We start from the raw sequence: 18,891 nt of genomic DNA on the forward strand, positions 1-18,891 counted from the left end.
CCATCATGCATGTGTGGGAGACATTTTTCCCATCACGCATGTAGGGCGACTTACAATTTTTCAAAAATAATTTCCTATCACGCCTGTAGCGCCACTCAAAATTTAACAAACAGACCCTAAATCATAAAAACTTAACGATAACAATTAAAATTAAAAATTAAATAAAAAGAAAGAGAGAAACTTACTAAGATTGAAGAACCCACTAAAAATATGTTGATATAATTTTGGAGAGGAAGATAGTCACTTCTTCTTTGGTTCTCTCATACTTTTTGTTTGGCTTGGCTTGCTTCCTGGTTGGAGGCTGCTTTTTTTTTTTTTTTGGGTCAAATGGTCGGAGGCTTTTGTTCTATTATTTTCGTTGATTTTTTTGGGCTTAGTGGATTCCCTATCCACTCTTTGTATGTGGGGTTAAAGATGGCTAAGTAGGCAGGCTGACTTATGTATAGAAGGGTGGGCTATTTTATAAAATTTCTAGTTAGCCTGCACTTTTAAACTTATTTACTAAATTAGGACTAGGCTGGAGCCCACTCCAGTCCAAGTGTAGATCCGTCCTTGGTGATGATAATCTTTGAGGGAATACCTAAAAAAATAAATGGTTCTGATCATTAAAATATAATGCAAGGCCTAAAAGAAAGGGTTTTCTCCTTTTCACCTTTTTCTCTCTACCTCCTTAATTTTCCCTTTTAAAATCTTTTTAGGCTTATTTATCGATGTGTCCTTTGTGTTTCACCAAAATTTCACCTTGCCCATACATTTCAAACTAGATCAATATGCCCTCTATGCTTTATTTCACATCCCTCGTTCCGTCAAGTTGGTCAGTAAATTTAGCTATTAAAAATTTCAAAATCTAAATTAAATATAAAAAATAGTTTTAAAACATTTTCATTTTAAAAAAAAACTCCATTTGTTTAAAAAATTCAAACATTATATATAACTAAAAAAATGACAATAAAAAAGGAGATCCGAATTTGGAATCTTTCTAACATGAGGAAGAAAAATACCACTTAATTAAGAATTAGTTAGTGTCGAAAATGTTTATACTAAACTGCAAATCATGCATTATAATTATTTTTTTAATTTCAATTTTATTTGTAAACTTGTGTAAGGTTATGATAAAAAATACAGTTGTAACAAATCACCTTACCAGGGACGCTAGGGTTTTTTAATTTTTAATTTTTTAATTTTTTTTTAAGGATTATTGAAAAGAGAATAAATAAAAAATAGAATACACATGACAACATTCATTAATTGGCACGACGTGACACATCAACTGTCACATAAGGTGGTCAGCTATTTATTAATCGACATGACATGACATATCAGCTGCCCTATAAGGTGGTAAACTAAAGTGGTCAATGTTATGTGTCTAAATAGTATTACTCTTTTATTTAATATGCATCGACAATTGAGGCTAAATAAATTTATAATTGAAATTCACCAAGAAGAAAACACACCATGAGCCTCTTGACCACCACAACACCAACTCGCCTCCTATCAACACAACTTGAGCCTCTCTACCATCACTTTATACGATCAACACCACAACACAGGCTCCTCTTTTGTTTTGTGTTGTATTTTTTTGTTTATTTACTTTAGTGCCTCATGAAACTTTGGTCAAATCTCACTTTGCCCCCCGAAAGTTAAAATGGCCCACTTAACTCCCTTGACCATGGTTTTGTGTTCCACTTTGCCCTCTGCTCCATTCATAACTCCATCAATTTTGATGATGTGGTAGGGCTATTTTCATATTTTTACCACAAATGATGATGTGTCATGTACATGGCCCACTTTTTTTTTTTTTTTTTTTTGAAATGAAATAACATATTAATAAAAATAAAAATAATAAAATTAAATAATGTATTTGCTGTTTAATTAAAAAATCTCTTGTTCTTTGTCTCTCTCTCTCTCTCTCGACCTCTCCCCTTCTTCCTCTAACTTCACCATCATACCACAACCACCACCCAACACGATTGCCTACAACTTCCACTTGTAGGCCTAGATCTAGGGCTTTCTCGGCCCAAGCTGTACAGGTCTCAAGCAAGCGAAGAATGGTGGGGTTTGAGCGGGGCCAAGGTGTGGAAGCTGGGAATGCTTGGGACACGATGCCATGGTCGTGCTCCATGTCGACGACGACAAAGTCATAGTCAGAGAGGCCATCGATCTCGACGATGGTTGGGGAGAATGAGATGAGGTAGTCGTGGCGGTGCAGGTGTGGTTGGAAAAAGTGGTTGATTTGATGGGTGAGGAGGTGGCAGTGAGGTTTAGGTGTTTGACTGGTGGCTGCTTTGGGTGGCATTGGGTTAGGTGGTGGTTATGGTCTGATAGTGAAGTTAGGGGAAGAAGGGGAGAGTGGTTATGGTCTTGTGGTCTAATGGGTGGCATTGGATTGGGTGGTGGTTATGGTCTCTAAGCTCTCGTGCCAAGCTCACACAATCTCGGTTCAACATCATCAAGTCATCTTCAACCATGAAAAAGCACAATGAAGCATTCGTCATGCTGCTGGAAATCTATTGAAGCCACCCATTTTTTTTTTCTCTCTCTCTCTCTCAAAAAGCTCCATCCCAAATCTAAAACACCCATCCTCTCAAGCTAAGTTGAAACCAGAGTCATTACCTTTTTGATAAGTGATGGACATATTTTATATTATATATTTAACCTCATTCTTAGTATATTTTGGTTAATATTTTGGAAGAATTTTGATACTTTGAATTATATTTTCAATATAGGACTTTCGACTCTCTCTGGAGCAAAACATAATCAAATTGAGGAATTTTGGAGTAATTCCAGTTGGAGGACGTTCTTGAGTCACTTAGCTTGATCGTATCAAAATTTCAGATTTTTCTTCCAAGCGGTTATTTTCTGGCAATAAAATAAAGGAGCAGTGCGCGGTGCTGGAATAGTGACGTGTTGGGCTTTTATTGCGTTTTTGGAGCCCAAGATGACCTCGGATGGGTTCGTGGCCTTCTAGAGAAGTGTTCAGAACATTTTTATCTTTAAAACAAGCTCTCTTGGGCCAGATTTGGAGGAGATTTGGGGCCAAAACGTGGCTGGGCAGATTTTGGGCAGATTCTCCTATTCCAATTTGGACTTTATTTCCTAGTATTATTTTATTTTAATTAGTTTCCTTGTGGGGATAGAAAAGTTGTACATTGGCAGCTAGGTTTTAAGGGGTATTTAAGCTCTTTCTCACAGGGAATTGAGGACTTCTGAATTACTTTTGAACTTTGTATTGTGGAGAGCAATTGCTAGGGTTTTGGGTTTTCACAACTTTCAGGTGTTTTCGTTCTTTTCTTCTTAATGATATTTTCTTGGATTTCAATTATGAGTATGCGTAACTAAATTTCTTTTGCTAGGGTGAAGCCTTGAACCTTAGCATGAATATGTGATTTTTATTTAATTGCTTATGATGAGTGCATGCGTATTTTGAATTGTTAATCACTGTTTTAAACTATCTAATTGTCTTAATGCCTGATCACCATTAGGATCTTTAGAAAAGTAATTGGATGCAATTTTGGTCGGAAGGTTCCCTGAAATTGATGCTAGCTTCTTGTGATTAATAATTGTAATTTCACTTAAGATGAACACCACGTCTTAAGGGTTGCATGGTTTTTCAAAGGGTTTTCACAAAACTTAATGAGTCTTTCATGTTCAGATTTGATCCGAACGTCCGGACGGGTTGCATGTTGGATATACGTTCTGTGTTGGAGGTTCCAAGTAGAATATACATTAGGAAAACCTAACCTTCAAATTGGCATGTGCAAATCATAAGTAATTGGTAAAAGTTCATAGGATTGCTAGGTGATGGTGAAACCCTAGTGTTTTTATAAATTGATATTCAAAACTCTTTCTTTCAATCGTATTTGTTTTTGTTTAATATTTGTTTTTTAGAATCAACCAAATTTATAATCATCTTTCTTGACTTTTTATTTTAAGTAGTAATTGGAATTTGTTTTTACATAAATTGCTAATTAGTCCTTGAGGAAAACGACCTTGCATGAGCATCTATACTACAATAGCCTTGTATTCTTGCAAGTATTTTATGTGATTTTAACACTGTTTGCACAAGTACTAAAAATCCTATCAAGAAATTGGCGCCGTTGCCGGGGACTATTTTAGACAATTTTTGTTTAACCTTTTTCTGATTTATTTCATTTTATTTTAAAATAAAAAATTAAAAAAAAAATTTGAAATTGAACAATTTTGTTTCTGTTGCAGATTTTGCAGACTGCATGGTCCAGACCAGATCAGGAACTGCACAGATTGTACAATTTGATCCAGAACCAGAGCGCACACTGCATAGACAGCGAAGAGAAGTTATTTGGGCTTGGGACTGTTCACTGCAGGGCACTTTTTTGCAGAATTTGTTTGCAAACGAGAGTAACATGGCGTTAGAATTACCTGCGGCAGGTAGACCACTCAGGGAGTCATTGGAAGCCCGTGCCACTGATGTTCCCAATTGCATTGTGTATCCTGAACAAGAAGAGGGTGATTCGTTCGAGATCAGGCACCATATGCTTGAAATTCTACCTACTTTTCGGGGGTTGCCTAATGAAGATGCAAACATACATATTGCAAAATTTATTGTGGGTTGCAAGAATATTTTGATTAGGGGTTTTTCTGCTGAGGCTATTAAGTTACGTCTTTTCCCTTTCACTTTGAAGGACAAGGCCGAAACTTGGTTATTTACTCTACCAGCTAATAGCATTACTACTTGGCAGCAGTTACACACAAAATTCCTGAACAAATATTATCCAGCATCCAAGACATTGAATTACAAGAGGGAGATTTTGACATTCACACAGAAGCCCAATGAAGAGTTTCATGAAGCGTGGGAGAGATATACAGAGATGTACATAAAGTGTCCACATGTCAAAATTGATTCAGATACACAAATGAATATTTTCTTTGATGGGCTTAATCCTACATCTAAGAGCCATGTGAATGCATCAGCTGGAGGATCATTGTCAAATAAATCTGCAAGAGAGGCATTTGAACTGTTTGATATGATGGCTACAGAATCTCAGCAATGGGCAGCAGAACATTCACAGAAAAGGGGCATTTTTGAGTTATCAGTAGGTTCTCCCAACATGTCTGCACAAATGGAAAAAATGGATAAGAAAATTGATGCAAAGTTTGATATGCTTCTACAACATATAGCAGGTTCTACACAGCAGCCACCTACATCAACAGTTTGCACTATATGCAGTATGGCTACACATGACATAATGGGCTGCCCACATAGAGACTCTTACCCAGAGCTTGTTGAACAACATGTCAATATGATGAACAGCTATCAAAGGCCTAGGAATGATGCATATGAAACTCATTACAATCCTGGATGGAGGGATCACCCTAATTTCAAATGGGGTGACAATCAGACTAATGCCAAACCATTCCAGCATGCACAAAAACCTTTTGTTCCCTCCAAACCATCTCTGGAAGATCAACTTGCTAAACTGGCAGCAACAACTCAATCATTCATCGAGGGCAACAATCAAAGATTTCAAAATGTTGAAGCATCAATTAAAAGTTTGGAGCAACAATTTGGACAGCTAGCTACACAGATTTCAGACAGAGAAAAGGGCAAATTTCCTAGTCAAACAATTCCTAATCCAAATGGACGTGAAGATTGCAAAGTTGTTCGGACTTTACGATGTGGAAAAAGCTATGACAATCGTGAAAATAGCATTGAAAAGGAGCAGCAAATAGTGGAAGATAATACAGAAAATTTTGCAGCAGCAGAACCTGCCAAACCTGCAGAAAAACATAATTCGGCAGATCTAGAAACTGTTCCAAAACAAGTTCCTGAGCGTGTTTATGAGGCCCCAATTCCATATCCAGAACGTTTGAAGCCTAAAGCAAAAGATCAGCAACTTAAGGACTTTATGCAGACATTATCCAAGGTTCAAATCAACATTCCCTTACTGGATGCAATCAAGAAAATTCCATCATATGCCAAATTTTTGAAGGAAGTTTGCAGCAGCAAAAAGAAGCTTTCAGATTTGGAAAAAGTTATTTTGACAGAACAGTGCAGTGCAGTTTTGCTACACAAACTACCACCTAAGAAAAAAGATCCAGGGAGTTTTAATATTTCTTGCACTATTGGAAATTCTAATTTTAAAAGTGCTTTAATTGATTTGGGTGCAAGTATTAATTTGATGCCTTTTTCTGTTTTTCAGCGATTGGGGCAAGGAGATTTAAAGCCTACATCAATTATACTTCAACTAGCTGACCGTTCAATCACTTATCCAAGAGGTGTTATTGAAGATCTAATTATTAAGGTTGATGATCTTTATCTACCGGCAGATTTTGTGGTTTTAGACATGGATGAAGACCTTCAAACACCTATTATTTTAGGGAGGCCGTTTATGGCAACAGCTAGGACCTTAATTGATGTGGAAGCTGGAACATTGACTTTACGGGTTCAAGACCAATCTGTGGTGTTTAATTTGTTTGAGGCAGCAAAACGTCCTGCTGAACAGCAAGATTGTATGCGTATTGACATGGTAGACAGTATGGTGCATGACAGATTTTGTGCTAATTCAAAAACAGATCAGTTGCTGCATGTTTTACAGGGGGAACTTGAGACAGATTCTGAAGATGAAGGTGTTCATGAGTACATACACGCATTGAACAGTCTGCCCACAGTGTTGCCAAAATTTAGGAATGTGTATGAGAGTTTAGGGGAGCCTAAACAGCCCCTTAAACCTTCCAGACAACAGCCGCCAAAATTGGAGCTGAAGCCTTTACCACAACATCTTAAATATGCATATTTAGGAGCTGCAGAGACGCTGCCAGTTATAATTGCAGCAGATTTAACACTGACAGAGGAGGATAAATTGCTTCGTGTATTGAGAAAATATCAAGATGCATTGGGATGGACAATTGCGGACATCAAGGGAATCAGCCCAGCACTATGTATGCACAGAATATTAATGGAAGACGACGTAAAGCCAACAGTTGATGCTCAACGCCGCCTTAACCCAATTATGAAAGAGGTGGTCAGAACAGAGGTTATGAAATTACTTGATGCAGGTATGATTTATCCTATTTCTGACAGTAAATGGGTTAGCCCGACTCAAGTTGTGCCTAAACGAACCGGTATTACAGTGGTGAAAAATGATAATAATGAGTTAGTTCCTACACGATTGACTACGGGTTGGAGAATGTGTGTAGATTACCGGAAGCTTAACGCAGGGACGAGAAAAGACCATTTTCCATTGCCTTTTATTGACCAGATGTTAGAAAGGTTGGCTGGTCGGGCTTTTTACTGTTTTCTTGATGGGTATTCTGGGTATAATCAGATTCCAATCGCACCAGAGGATCAAGAGAAGACTACTTTCACTTGTCCATTCGGTACTTATGCTTATCGGAGGATGCCATTCGGATTATGCAATGCACCTGCTACGTTTCAACGTTGTATGATGAGTATTTTTTCTGGCTTGGTCGAAAATATTGTGGAAGTTTTTATGGATGATTTTTCTGTTTTTGGGGATTCATATGATCAGTGCTTACAGAATTTATCATTAGTTCTTCAGAGATGTCAAGCGACGAATTTAGTGCTAAACTGGGAAAAGTGTCATTTCATGGTTGAACAAGGAATTGTCTTGGGTCATTCAATTTCTAGCAAAGGCATCGAGGTTGACAAGGCAAAGATTGAAGTTATTGCAAAGCTGCCACCTCCTACATCAGTAAAAGGTGTGAGATCCTTCTTAGGACACGCAGGTTTTTATCGTCGGTTCATCAAGGATTTCTCCAAGATTAGTCGACCTTTGTGCACTTTATTGGCTAAGGATGCACCATTTAATTTTGATAAGGCCTGTTTAGAAGCATTCAACAAGTTGAAAGCACTCCTAACTTCGGCACCCATCATTGCTGCACCAAATTGGGATTTACCATTTGAACTAATGTGTGATGCGTCAGATTATGCTGTCGGGGCAGTTTTAGGGCAGCGAAAAGATAAGCTTCCCCATGTCATCTATTATGCAAGTCGTACTCTTAATGATGCACAGCTTAACTATGCAACTACAGAGAAGGAATTGTTGGCAGTTGTGTTCGCACTAGAGAAATTTCGGTCTTATTTGGTTGGGGCTAAAATAATTGTCTATACAGATCATGCTGCACTAAAATACTTGTTGTCTAAGAAGGATGCAAAGCCTAGATTGATTCGTTGGGTTCTCTTACTTCAAGAATTTGACTTAGAGATTAAAGACAAGAAGGGCAGTGAGAATGTTGTGGCTGATCATTTATCTAGATTAATTATTCCAGCAGCTACAGAGGCAGATTCTCTACCATTGAGTGAAAGTTTCCCAGATGAACAGCTATTTGCTGTCATAATTGACACACCTTGGTTTGCAGATATTGTCAATTATTTGGCTAAGGGTGTGGTGCATCCAGATTTTTCCTACCAGCAGAAAAAGAAGTTTTTATCTGATGTAAAGCACTATTTCTGGGATGAACCGTACTTATACAAGTATTGTGCAGACCAGATTATTCGCAGGTGTATTCCGGAGGTTGAACAGGAAAGTGTTTTAAAGTTTGCTCATCACTACGTTTGTGGAGGACATTTTGGGCAGAAAAGGACAGCAGAGAAAATCCTACAGAGTGGGTTATTTTGGCCAACACTTTTTAGAGATTCACAGAATTGGTGCAAGGCATGTGATAGGTGTCAAAGGGTCGGCAATCAATCCAGAAGGAATGAGATGCCCCAGCAAAGTATCCTAATTGTTGAACTATTTGATGTTTGGGGTATTGATTTCATGGGACCATTCCCATCTTCTAATGGGCACCAATATATTTTAGTGGCTGTGGAATATGTTTCAAAATGGGTCGAGGCCATTGCAGCACCAACTAATCAAGGATCAGTGGTCCTGAAGTTCCTCCAGGGGGTTATATTTCCACGTTTTGGAATACCGCGTGTTATTCTTAGTGATGGGGGGAAGCATTTTATTAATAAACCATTTGCTAACCTACTGGCAAAATACGGGATTAATCATCGCGTGGCTACACCATACCACCCACAGACATCTGGTCAAGTTGAAGTTTCAAACAGAGAAATAAAGCGTATTTTGGAGAAAACAGTGAGCTCTACACGCAAGGATTGGAGTTTCAAACTAAATGATGCTTTGTGGGCATACAGGACAGCTTATAAAACTCCTATTGGGATGTCACCATTCCGACTTGTTTATGGGAAAGCCTGTCATCTACCTATGGAGCTGGAGCATAAAGCTTACTGGGCCATTAAAGAGTTAAATTTTGCATATGACTCAGCTGGGGAAAAGCGGAAATTGCAGTTAAATGAGCTAGAGGAAATTCGTCAAGGTGCTTATGATAGTTCTCGCATCTACAAGGAAAGAACTAAGGCATTTCATGACAGTCAAATTTTACGGAAGGAATTTCAGCCAGGGCAAAAGGTTTTGTTATTTAGTTCAAGGCTCAAGTTGTTTCCAGGGAAATTAAAATCTCGCTGGACTGGACCCTACCTAGTGACTCAAGTTTTTCCTCATGGAGCAGTTCAAATCACTAATGAAGATAAAGGCAACACGTTCAAGGTGAATGGTCATAGGCTGAAACCCTACGTGGAGACACCCTTTGACATTGCAGCCGAGTCTTTGACTCTGAAGGAACCAGTGATTTGACCACCAGGCTTCTGCAAAGTCTAGCTACAGACTTAAAATAGCGCGCTTATTGGGAGGCAACCCAATTTTTCTAAACTCTTTACTTCTTTTATTTTCAAAACAAAAAAAAAACAAAAAAAAAAAAATTGTTGTTTTCTTTATCTAGTTGTTTCTTCTTTTATTTCTTTATTTATTTATTTATTTATTTTTTCTTTCTTCTTTCTATTCCTAACACATAATTGACTCAATGCAGGCCGTTTATGACTCAATGCAGGACACAACCATCAGCAGCATACATCAAAAAAACAGAAAATCCTACACTGGAATCTTGCACCCAGTAGCAGCTGGAATCTTGCACCCAGCAGCAGCTGGAATCATGCACCCAGCAGCAATCCTATATTACCATCACCACATCTACACTATACTAGAAGTTACAGCAATTCACATGAGCTCGAGCTCACTCAAAGATTTAAGTTTGGGGGTAGCTGTTGCAAATCCAGCACATATATATCATTTTGAGCAGTTATCCATAACCACACAATTTGCAGGCATTCGAAATTCTACTCACCAGATGCACGGGTCCACCTTTGGCACCCCCATGTGATTCCATGCCCTTTGAGTTTGTGTGTTGACTGCCCTCTCATGGATCTGCATTTTTCCTACACAGTGCACATTAATGTAAGTATTTGCAGGGACAAAGAACTCACATCTATACATCAACCACAGCTCCCAAATCAGGACCACAACCAATTCTGGAATTAATCTTACCTTCAGATGGATATTGGGTCTTGACAACAATCCTTGCAAGATTATTGGTCAAGTGGTTCCTGGGTGACTCAGTGTTCTCAATATTGCTGAGAGTAAAGGTCTCTCCTCTCAGACCAGTTTTGAAGCCTTGAGAATTCTGTGGTTGTGGTTTTGCTCCTGTGAAACACACGAGTGACCAGCAGATTTTTGAAGTCACCAATCTCAACTTCAAGCTTGGCCACATAGGATTCCAATTCTTTGACAATTCAAGTGAGCATCCAATAGCTGGCATCCTTTCCAATTTGGGTTGGGAATCAAGCAGATGGTGTAATATGGTGTAATTTCAAAAAAAAAAAAAAAAAAATCAGTTCTGGGTTCGACAGTTTACCTACGAGATGCACAGATCTAGGGTCCTTACTGGTGGAGAATAGACTCTTGTTCAGCTTCAGCTTGTTTTCATCTTGGAACAAGTTAGCATCTGGTGACATGGATTGAGACAGATCTGAATTTGAGGAATCCAGGGACTCCAAAACCATCCAAAAATTCAGGTGCATAAGATAATTCAACCCCACTGGTTGTGTTTGCTGCAGATGTGGCCTCCTCACACAGATGAAAATGCTGGTGTAATTGGGTTGACAGAGAGGAAAGGATCGTGAGTGTTGGAGAGAATGAAGAAGAGCGAAGGCGAAGATGGATGGTCTTGAGAAGAGAGAAATCAGAGATCTTTTCTGATTCTCTGGACAAAGCGAGAGGCTTTGGTTTCTCCAAGCAATATCATTTTTCTTCTGCAAAATGGGAATGGACAGAAGAGAGCCTTTCAGCTCTGGGCTCGGGCTAGGAGAAGGGAATCCAATATTTTTTTCAAATGACAGATGCAGCAGCTAGACCAGGTTATATTGTAGCTGTCGCTCATATTTGACGCAAGTGTGGATGTGGTTGAGTTGGTCAGCGCTCTTTGCATCCCGCTCCAGGTCCTGCCTTCGACTCACTGCAGCGTCACCTCCACATCCCTGGTTTGTAATTTTTATTTTATTGTTCTTCTATTTTGCCTTCCTAATTTCTTTTCTTAGAGTATTTTCTTTATTTTTGATTTCCATTTTCTAAGTTTTAGTCGTTTTGTTTCTGCTCTTGTTTCTTTTGATTATTTCCCACACCTTGAGGACAATGTGTGATTTAAGTTAGGGGGTGGGAACGTAATTTTTTTATTTATTTTTCATTTTTTGAGTCTTGTTTACAAATTTTCGTTTTTTTTCAGTCAATATCCATAGATTATTTTAAACGTTAGAACAAATGGACATGGTGAAAATCAATCCCACAGTAGAGTCTTTTCTATTTATTGTTGCTTAGACACTAATTCATGAATTATACTTAGAAATTTGCACATCACACCAACATGGTTTTTGGGGAGTGAGATTGGAATACTTATTTTTTTGTCCAAGTGTGTTTTAATTTCTGTTCAATATAAATAAAGTTAGTATGTGTTATAAAGTAATAATTGCCTCACCCGAAACTTTGCTAGTAACCGGGCCAGTCCTGCCTAATCAGCAGTGATTCTCGAGACAAAAGGTAGAGTTTTGGCATGAGGCAGGGTGGTTAGTTGGTTTCGTAGCCTTTTCAGCTTGAGTTAATAAGTCCTTAGGGGTGTTCTACACCTAGTGCCCTAAAACCCGAGTGGTTTGGGAGACATTGACCTAAAGCTCGCTACACGGTTGGATCGAAAGCTTAAGGGAACCAACATTGCACAACCACTACTGTTACTATAAAAACAAAAAAAAAAAACAAAAAATAGAAAAAAGAAATGGAAATTAAAAAAAAAAAAAAAAGTGAAAAAAAAAAAAGTGTGGAGTGTGTGAAGTATGAATAAAAGGGATGAAAGTTAAGGGTTTTAGTCGAGTCTCCATAACCATAATGGTTCACTTTACACCGAAGGAAGTTTGTGAATTCTTTTCTAATTGAGTCTAAATAGCTTAGACTCTGTGGTGGGATTACTTGGATCTATTGAAAGGATGTTCTAGTTTTTAAAATTTTCTATGGATTGCAACTTGAAGATGGAAATTTTGTCCTGGTTAAGTGTTAGCCAGATGTCTAGTCTGTTAAGTTTTTTTATTTTTTGTTTGAGTCTTGTTTCGCTTGAGGACAAGCAAAAGCTAAGTTTGGGGGTATTTTGATGGACATATTTTATATTATATATTTAACCTCATTCTTAGTATATTTTGGTTAATATTTTGGAAGAATTTTGATACTTTGAATTATATTTTCAATATAGGACTTTCGACTCTCTCTGGAGCAAAACATAATCAAATTGAGGAATTTTGGAGTAATTCCAGTTGGAGGACGTTCTTGAGTCACTTAGCTTGATCGTATCAAAATTTCAGATTTTTCTTCCAAGCGGTTATTTTCTGGCAATAAAATAAAGGAGCAGTGCGCGGTGCTGGAATAGTGACGTGTTGGGCTTTTATTGCGTTTTTGGAGCCCAAGATGACCTCGGATGGGTTCGTGGCCTTCTAGAGAAGTGTTCAGAACATTTTTATCTTTAAAACAAGCTCTCTTGGGCCAGATTTGGAGGAGATTTGGGGCCAAAACGTGGCTGGGCAGATTTTAGGCAGATTCTCCTATTCCAATTTGGACTTTATTTCCTAGTATTATTTTATTTTAATTAGTTTCCTTGTGGGGATAGAAAAGTTGTACATTGGCAGCTAGGTTTTAAGGGGTATTTAAGCTCTTTCTCACAGGGAATTGAGGACTTCTGAATTACTTTTGAACTTTGTATTGTGGAGAGCAATTGCTAGGGTTTTGGGTTTTCACAACTTTCAGGTGTTTTCGTTCTTTTCTTCTTAATGATATTTTCTTGGATTTCAATTATGAGTATGCGTAACTAAATTTCTTTTGCTAGGGTGAAGCCTTGAACCTTAGCATGAATATGTGATTTTTATTTAATTGCTTATGATGAGTGCATGCGTATTTTGAATTGTTAATCACTGTTTTAAACTATCTAATTGTCTTAATGCCTGATCACCATTAGGATCTTTAGAAAAGTAATTGGATGCAATTTTGGTCGGAAGGTTCCCTGAAATTGATGCTAGCTTCTTGTGATTAATAATTGTAATTTCACTTAAGATGAACACCACGTCTTAAGGGTTGCATGGTTTTTCAAAGGGTTTTCACAAAACTTAATGAGTCTTTCATGTTCAGATTTGATCCGAACGTCCGGACGGGTTGCATGTTGGATATACGTTCTGTGTTGGAGGTTCCAAGTAGAATATACATTAGGAAAACCTAACCTTCAAAGTGGCATGTGCAAATCATAAGTAATTGGTAAAAGTTCATAGGATTGCTAGGTGATGGTGAAACCCTAGCGTTTTTATAAATTGATATTCAAAACTCTTTCTCTCAATCGTATTTGTTTTTGTTTAATATTTGTTTTTTAGAATCCACCAAATTTATAATCATCTTTCTTGACTTTTTATTTTAAGTAGTAATTGGAATTTGTTTTTACATAAATTGCTAATTAGTCCTTGAGGAAAACGACCTTGCATGAGCATCTATACTACAATAGCCTTGTATTCTTGCAAGTATTTTATGTGATTTTTAACACTGTTTGCACAAGTACTAAAAATCCTATCAATAAGAAAACGCAGACATCACAAGTTGTTCGTCTAGCTGTCGAAAACACCTAAAATCTCAAGCCAGAATCCTTTCTTTATACTCATTTTCTCTTAGCTCCCACGCCACAAGCCTCTTATGCAAAGCCTAGTAGTATCTTGATTCACCAAAGCAAACTCTCATGCCAAGTATGTGCAACATCAATGCACCATCTCCAACTCTTCGTCTAGCTGCCGGAAACATCAACACAAAACACGCAGCCGCTAGAAGAAGAACAAAGTAGTCCCCTTGAACTTGCTTCTCCCTTGAGATGCTTTGGGCCTAGTTCTTGCTAACTCAAAAAAAGGGGCAACGAAGGCTTGATTCACCACTCTATGACGGTCCAAGAATCAACAATCCCGGACAAGCCTTCCATTGGAAAAAGGCCCCAACACCAAGTAAAAAAGTTTATAAATTCAAAAGCGTTATGAAAAAGTAGTTGTAGTTTTCCAGCTGTTATTTAGTAGCTTGGCATCCAAGTCTCTGATCAAACAGCACTTCAATTAAATCTGACCATTAGAAGGAAAAACCATCATATAAAGAAACCGCACTGACTTTATTTTCCCCTCATAAAATCCCAAATTCACTTACTGTTCTTATACAATAAATCACCAACCCCACTCGCTGATTCTCAGAGCTAAATTTATTTTTAAAATTTAGAATCATTCTTTGCAAATTCAACCTGATTGTTCAAAGAGTTTGTCCCACATTAAAAAAATTAAGGGACCTAGCATCAGTTATAAGGAATTCGAGGACTCCCCTCTTTGCCAATTAATTTTGAGTGTGAAACCTTAACTTCATTCACCGGTGATATTTCTCCATTTGCTCATGCACACATCACATTGCCAACAACTGTTTTATTTTTTTTGGAATACATCCTCATCATGTTAGGACATGCCAAGCATACTCTTACTTTTCATTTTTTTCAAAGGACTTGATGAAAGTTTTTCCTCTTTCTTTGTACGCCTCTTATTTTTCATTTTTCTTTAATATAAGTGATAGTCTAAACTATAAGGGAATGAGAGTTGCTCACACATATAAACTACTAAGATGTCATGGGGTTCAAACCTGAGACCACTGGTCTACAAATCAATGCCCTTTTTCACTAGGCTACACCTCTCGTTGGCTATTTTTACTTTCTTTTAAGTTTTAATGTTAGGCTTTTTGTCAAAGTTAGGAAGGGGGAGGTAGGAGAACCACACACACACGTACCATGGGAGCTTGAATGTAGGACCACTTGGGAGTACACCAAAGGTCTGGGGTCAATCCAACTAAGGGAGACTTTGGAAAAGCCCAAAGGAGAGAGAAAATTTTTAAAAGAAGCCAAAATGGACAAAATTGCCCTTATTTATTTTTTGATTTCCTAAGGAATCCTTTACATTTGCATGTCTTTTGTTTGAAAGTTGAGAGGTTTTTCTGTCTTTTTTGAAAAAGCTTTGGCTTTTTTCAAAAGTGAAAGTTTTTTTATGGGTAAAACCTAAATTTACTTCCAAGTAAACACCCAATTGGTTAATGTTAGGTTATTGAAAGTTTTTTTAATGATTTTTTTAGTAAAAATGGCAGAAAAGTATTTTTTTAATCAATGGGGAGGGGGAATTCGAACTTTGAATGTTTGAAACATTGGAAAGACAACTACCACAACAGTAAGAGGTTTTTTTTTTTTGGGTCAACTAGACTAACATTTTTGGGAGTGCTTCTGGAGGAGCTAAAAACACTTTATGACAACCAAAACCACTTCTCTGACTGCGTTTGGTTGGAAAATGAAGAAGTAGTGTTTCTGAATCGTAGAATCACTTTCTAGAGAAACACTTGTTGTGTGCTTTTTCAAGATGCACTCTCAAGTGCATTTCTAGAAAGCACTTAAATTTATTACGAAAATTTTAGCCCTTTTGTAATAAAAGTGCTATTGTTAGAAGTGCTTTATAAATAGAAGTGTCTCTTAAAGAAGCAGTCTCAAATGAACCCTAAGAATTAGTTGATGGCCGCAAAGTTTTTTACTTAATTGAAAATCGCAAGCTATAACTTTTTTGAATTTTAACTATATGTGGAAGCTTGTGTAAGGTTACAATCAAACAAACAATTTTAACTAGAGGGGTAGGTAAATTTTCCTTATTTTTTTCTTTAAAAGTGTTGCTTTGAACAAAAAGACTTTTGTATCTCGAATGAATGTGAGGCCATAATGCTTTGACGATTGAGTGTTATATTATCGAGATGACCTTGGGGCCATTCTCATGTGCTAAGAATTTTGGTTGGTTTAAAATTTAAAATACTTAACAAGTTATTATTATTTGTGTTTTGGTAAAGGAGTGGGGGAATTTCGAACTTGGGATCTTTTATCGTTTCCTTCAGCGATTTTTCATTTCTATTTGCAGTTTCGTTAAATATAAATTCCTCATAAAAAAGAATTAATAAGTAATTTTTTTAAAAACAGAATGTTTAAAAAAAAAATAACATTAAGTAATTTTTTTGGGTATTGAAAAAAAAATTTGTCTAATGCACCCATAATTATTTGCAATTGGTATCTAGGTTTTGATAGTGTAATTGGTATCTAGGTTTTATGTGATTACTTTTAGCAAAACAGAATTTTTTTAAATCAAAGTTCATATATATTGACATTACCCAACTCTAATTTTCTTGCCACCCTGTAATTAGCACCGTGATATCAGAGTCCTAATCCTTGTGGATTAAAAATAAAAGTTTCTAAATTCAATCGCGTTTTGAACTAGCACTAGTTGTAGTTTTCTAGCTATTCTTTAGTAGCTTGGCGTCCAAGTCTCAAATCAAGGAAACCCCACCGACTTTATCCCCTTATAAAACCCCAAATTCACCTTCGTTTCATCTCACTGTTGTTATAGTAGAGAGAGTCCAAGAAACACTAGGGCTGTGAATTTTGTTGTGAAGAAGCTATCATAAATTAATCATCATCAATCATGAAAAGAAAGGCAGAAATAAAAGTAGAAGTAAAAATAAAGAAGCAGAGGAATTGCAGGCGTAATCATGGAGTGAACTGGGTAAGAGGAGAGCTGATCGGAAGAGGAAGATATGGGTCTGTTCATCTTGCCACTTCCACGAAACCCATCACACGGTTTGGTCGTAGGCCTGAAATTATGGTGGTGAAATCGTCTAACTAGGTGCCGTGCTTAAGGTCTGTTCAGCATGAGGCAGAGGTGCTCATCAAACTTAAGGGCTGCCCTTCTGTTATTGAGTGCTTTGGTGGACAATTCACCGCCGATGAGAATGGTGAGAAGGTCTACAATTTGTTCTTGGAATATGCCTCTGGCGGAAGCCTTGATCATCTGATCAAGAATTCCAATGGTTGTGGATTGCCGGAATCTGAGGTTAGGTGGTATACCAAGTCAATTCTTGAAGGGGTTAAGCGCATTCACCAGTGTGATTATGTTCACTGTGATTTGACCCCGGAGAACATTCTGCTTCTGCCTACCACCACAAGTTGTGGAAGTACTAGTTTGGTGGCGAAGAGAGCCGATTTCGGATTGGCTAAGAGAACAAAAGAAAAGGTGGGTGGATCTGGATGTAGAGGCTCTCCTATGTATCTGTCCGCAGAAGCTTTGCTTGACAAGTTGCAGGATCAGCCCTCTGAAATTTGGTCTGTTGGTTGCATTGTGCTTGAGATGCTTACCGGGAAGCCCCCATGGGATACGCGTTTTTGTTGGAAGCCTCAGGATTTCCTGGACATGCTTGTTTTTGACTCTCCCAAGATTCCAGCTAAAATCTCAAAGGAGGGGAGGCATTTTCTAAAGATTTGCCTAGCCTTCAATCCCTGTAAAAGGTTAACTGCTGAAGAGCTCTTATCTCGTCCATTCGTTTGTGCATTGAATACAACCAGAAGATATAATGGAGCTTCACAATCTGATACTGCAAGTGTAACTTTGAGTTCAAGCAGTGAAGAAGTGATTGTGCATTGATGTTATAAAGTGATCAGTTCAAGTTTGTAAGGGTAGAGACTATACAAAATTTCTGTGTAATCATCCTGTTAGCGAGATCCTAGTGTAATTAGAAGATTTACTTCCTAATATATTATGATTCTATTTATTTCTTTTTGTATAGATATTATGTAATTAGGACTTTATCTTAGTTTCCTAGTATAACCCTACTAGGGTTTGTACTCTTGTATTATAAATACCTCCTTTTGAAGAATGAAATATAATATGAAACTATTGACATGGTATCAGAGCAAACTTTTCTAATGACCTATGTGTTGTGCCCACCCGTATTCTAGCCCCATATTTTTTCTCTACCTGTGCCATGTGTGCCCCCCTCTGGGTTTGTGAGTTGTGTCGTCGTGTTCGTGTCATTCCTGTCTTCGTGCATCTGCTGTATTGGGGCCTTTGCTGTGTTTCGCTGTGCACTTTGCTGTGTTCATACCTCTACTATGTTCGTGCCTGTCTTCGTACATCTGCTGTATTTGTGCCTCTATGGTGTTCCATTGTACATTATATCGTAATCTGTTGAATTTCTGCTGCAATCATGGGTGATAACTCCTTTGTTGGTATTGTTGCTGCTGCTTCTGAAAATTTATGTGGTTCAGCCTATATTCCAGGTACTGGCTCCAATACTTGAATAATTGATACTGGTGCTTCTGATCATATGACTTATGATGCTACTTTATTTGATGAGTTGTCTAGAGTTGTCTAGTAACACCCGTGACCCATACATAACTAGTGCTAATGGCTTGCCTTCTCCAATTACTGGCAAGGGCACAATCTCTCTCACTCCTACTTTGTCCTTGTCTCGTGCGTTACTCGTTCCCAATATCCATTGTAACTTGTTGTCTATTCGCCGATTACTTGATACATTTAATGCTTCTGCTACCTTCTATCCTACACATTGCTCTTTTTAGAATCTCAAGACTTGCAAGACGATT

At 37.7% G+C, this 18,891-nt stretch overlaps 2 protein-coding genes across 4 annotated transcripts; one reads left to right on the forward strand and one right to left on the reverse strand.

The window, feature by feature from the left end:
- LOC18782853 lies at nt 4,184-11,352 on the reverse strand. Of its 3 annotated transcripts, none has more exons than XR_002270979.1 (4): nt 10,386-10,690; nt 10,186-10,276; nt 4,399-5,091; nt 4,184-4,292 (listed from the first exon to the last, which is right to left on the reverse strand). XR_002270979.1 is itself a non-coding variant. In XM_020561046.1 (3 exons), coding segments are annotated over exons 1-3 (363 nt in total). In that variant the 5' UTR covers nt 10,657-10,690; the 3' UTR covers nt 4,712-5,090. The 3 variants fall into 3 exon arrangements, 1 of the variants encoding a protein (XP_020416635.1); XR_002270980.1 differs by lacking the exon at nt 4,184-4,292 and adding an exon at nt 10,753-11,352 and having other exon boundaries at nt 4,712-5,091; nt 10,386-10,657; XM_020561046.1 differs by lacking the exon at nt 4,184-4,292 and having other exon boundaries at nt 4,712-5,091.
- LOC18781872 (mitogen-activated protein kinase kinase kinase 5) lies at nt 16,937-17,932 on the forward strand. Its single transcript, XM_020559890.1, has 2 exons — nt 16,937-17,091; nt 17,152-17,932. Exons 1-2 carry the CDS (start codon nt 16,937-16,939, stop codon nt 17,930-17,932), a joined length of 936 nt encoding a protein of 311 aa, XP_020415479.1.

The sequence above is a fragment of the Prunus persica genome, chromosome G3, assembly GCF_000346465.2.
Source record: "Prunus persica cultivar Lovell chromosome G3, Prunus_persica_NCBIv2, whole genome shotgun sequence".
NCBI classification, from domain to species: domain Eukaryota; kingdom Viridiplantae; phylum Streptophyta; class Magnoliopsida; order Rosales; family Rosaceae; genus Prunus; species Prunus persica.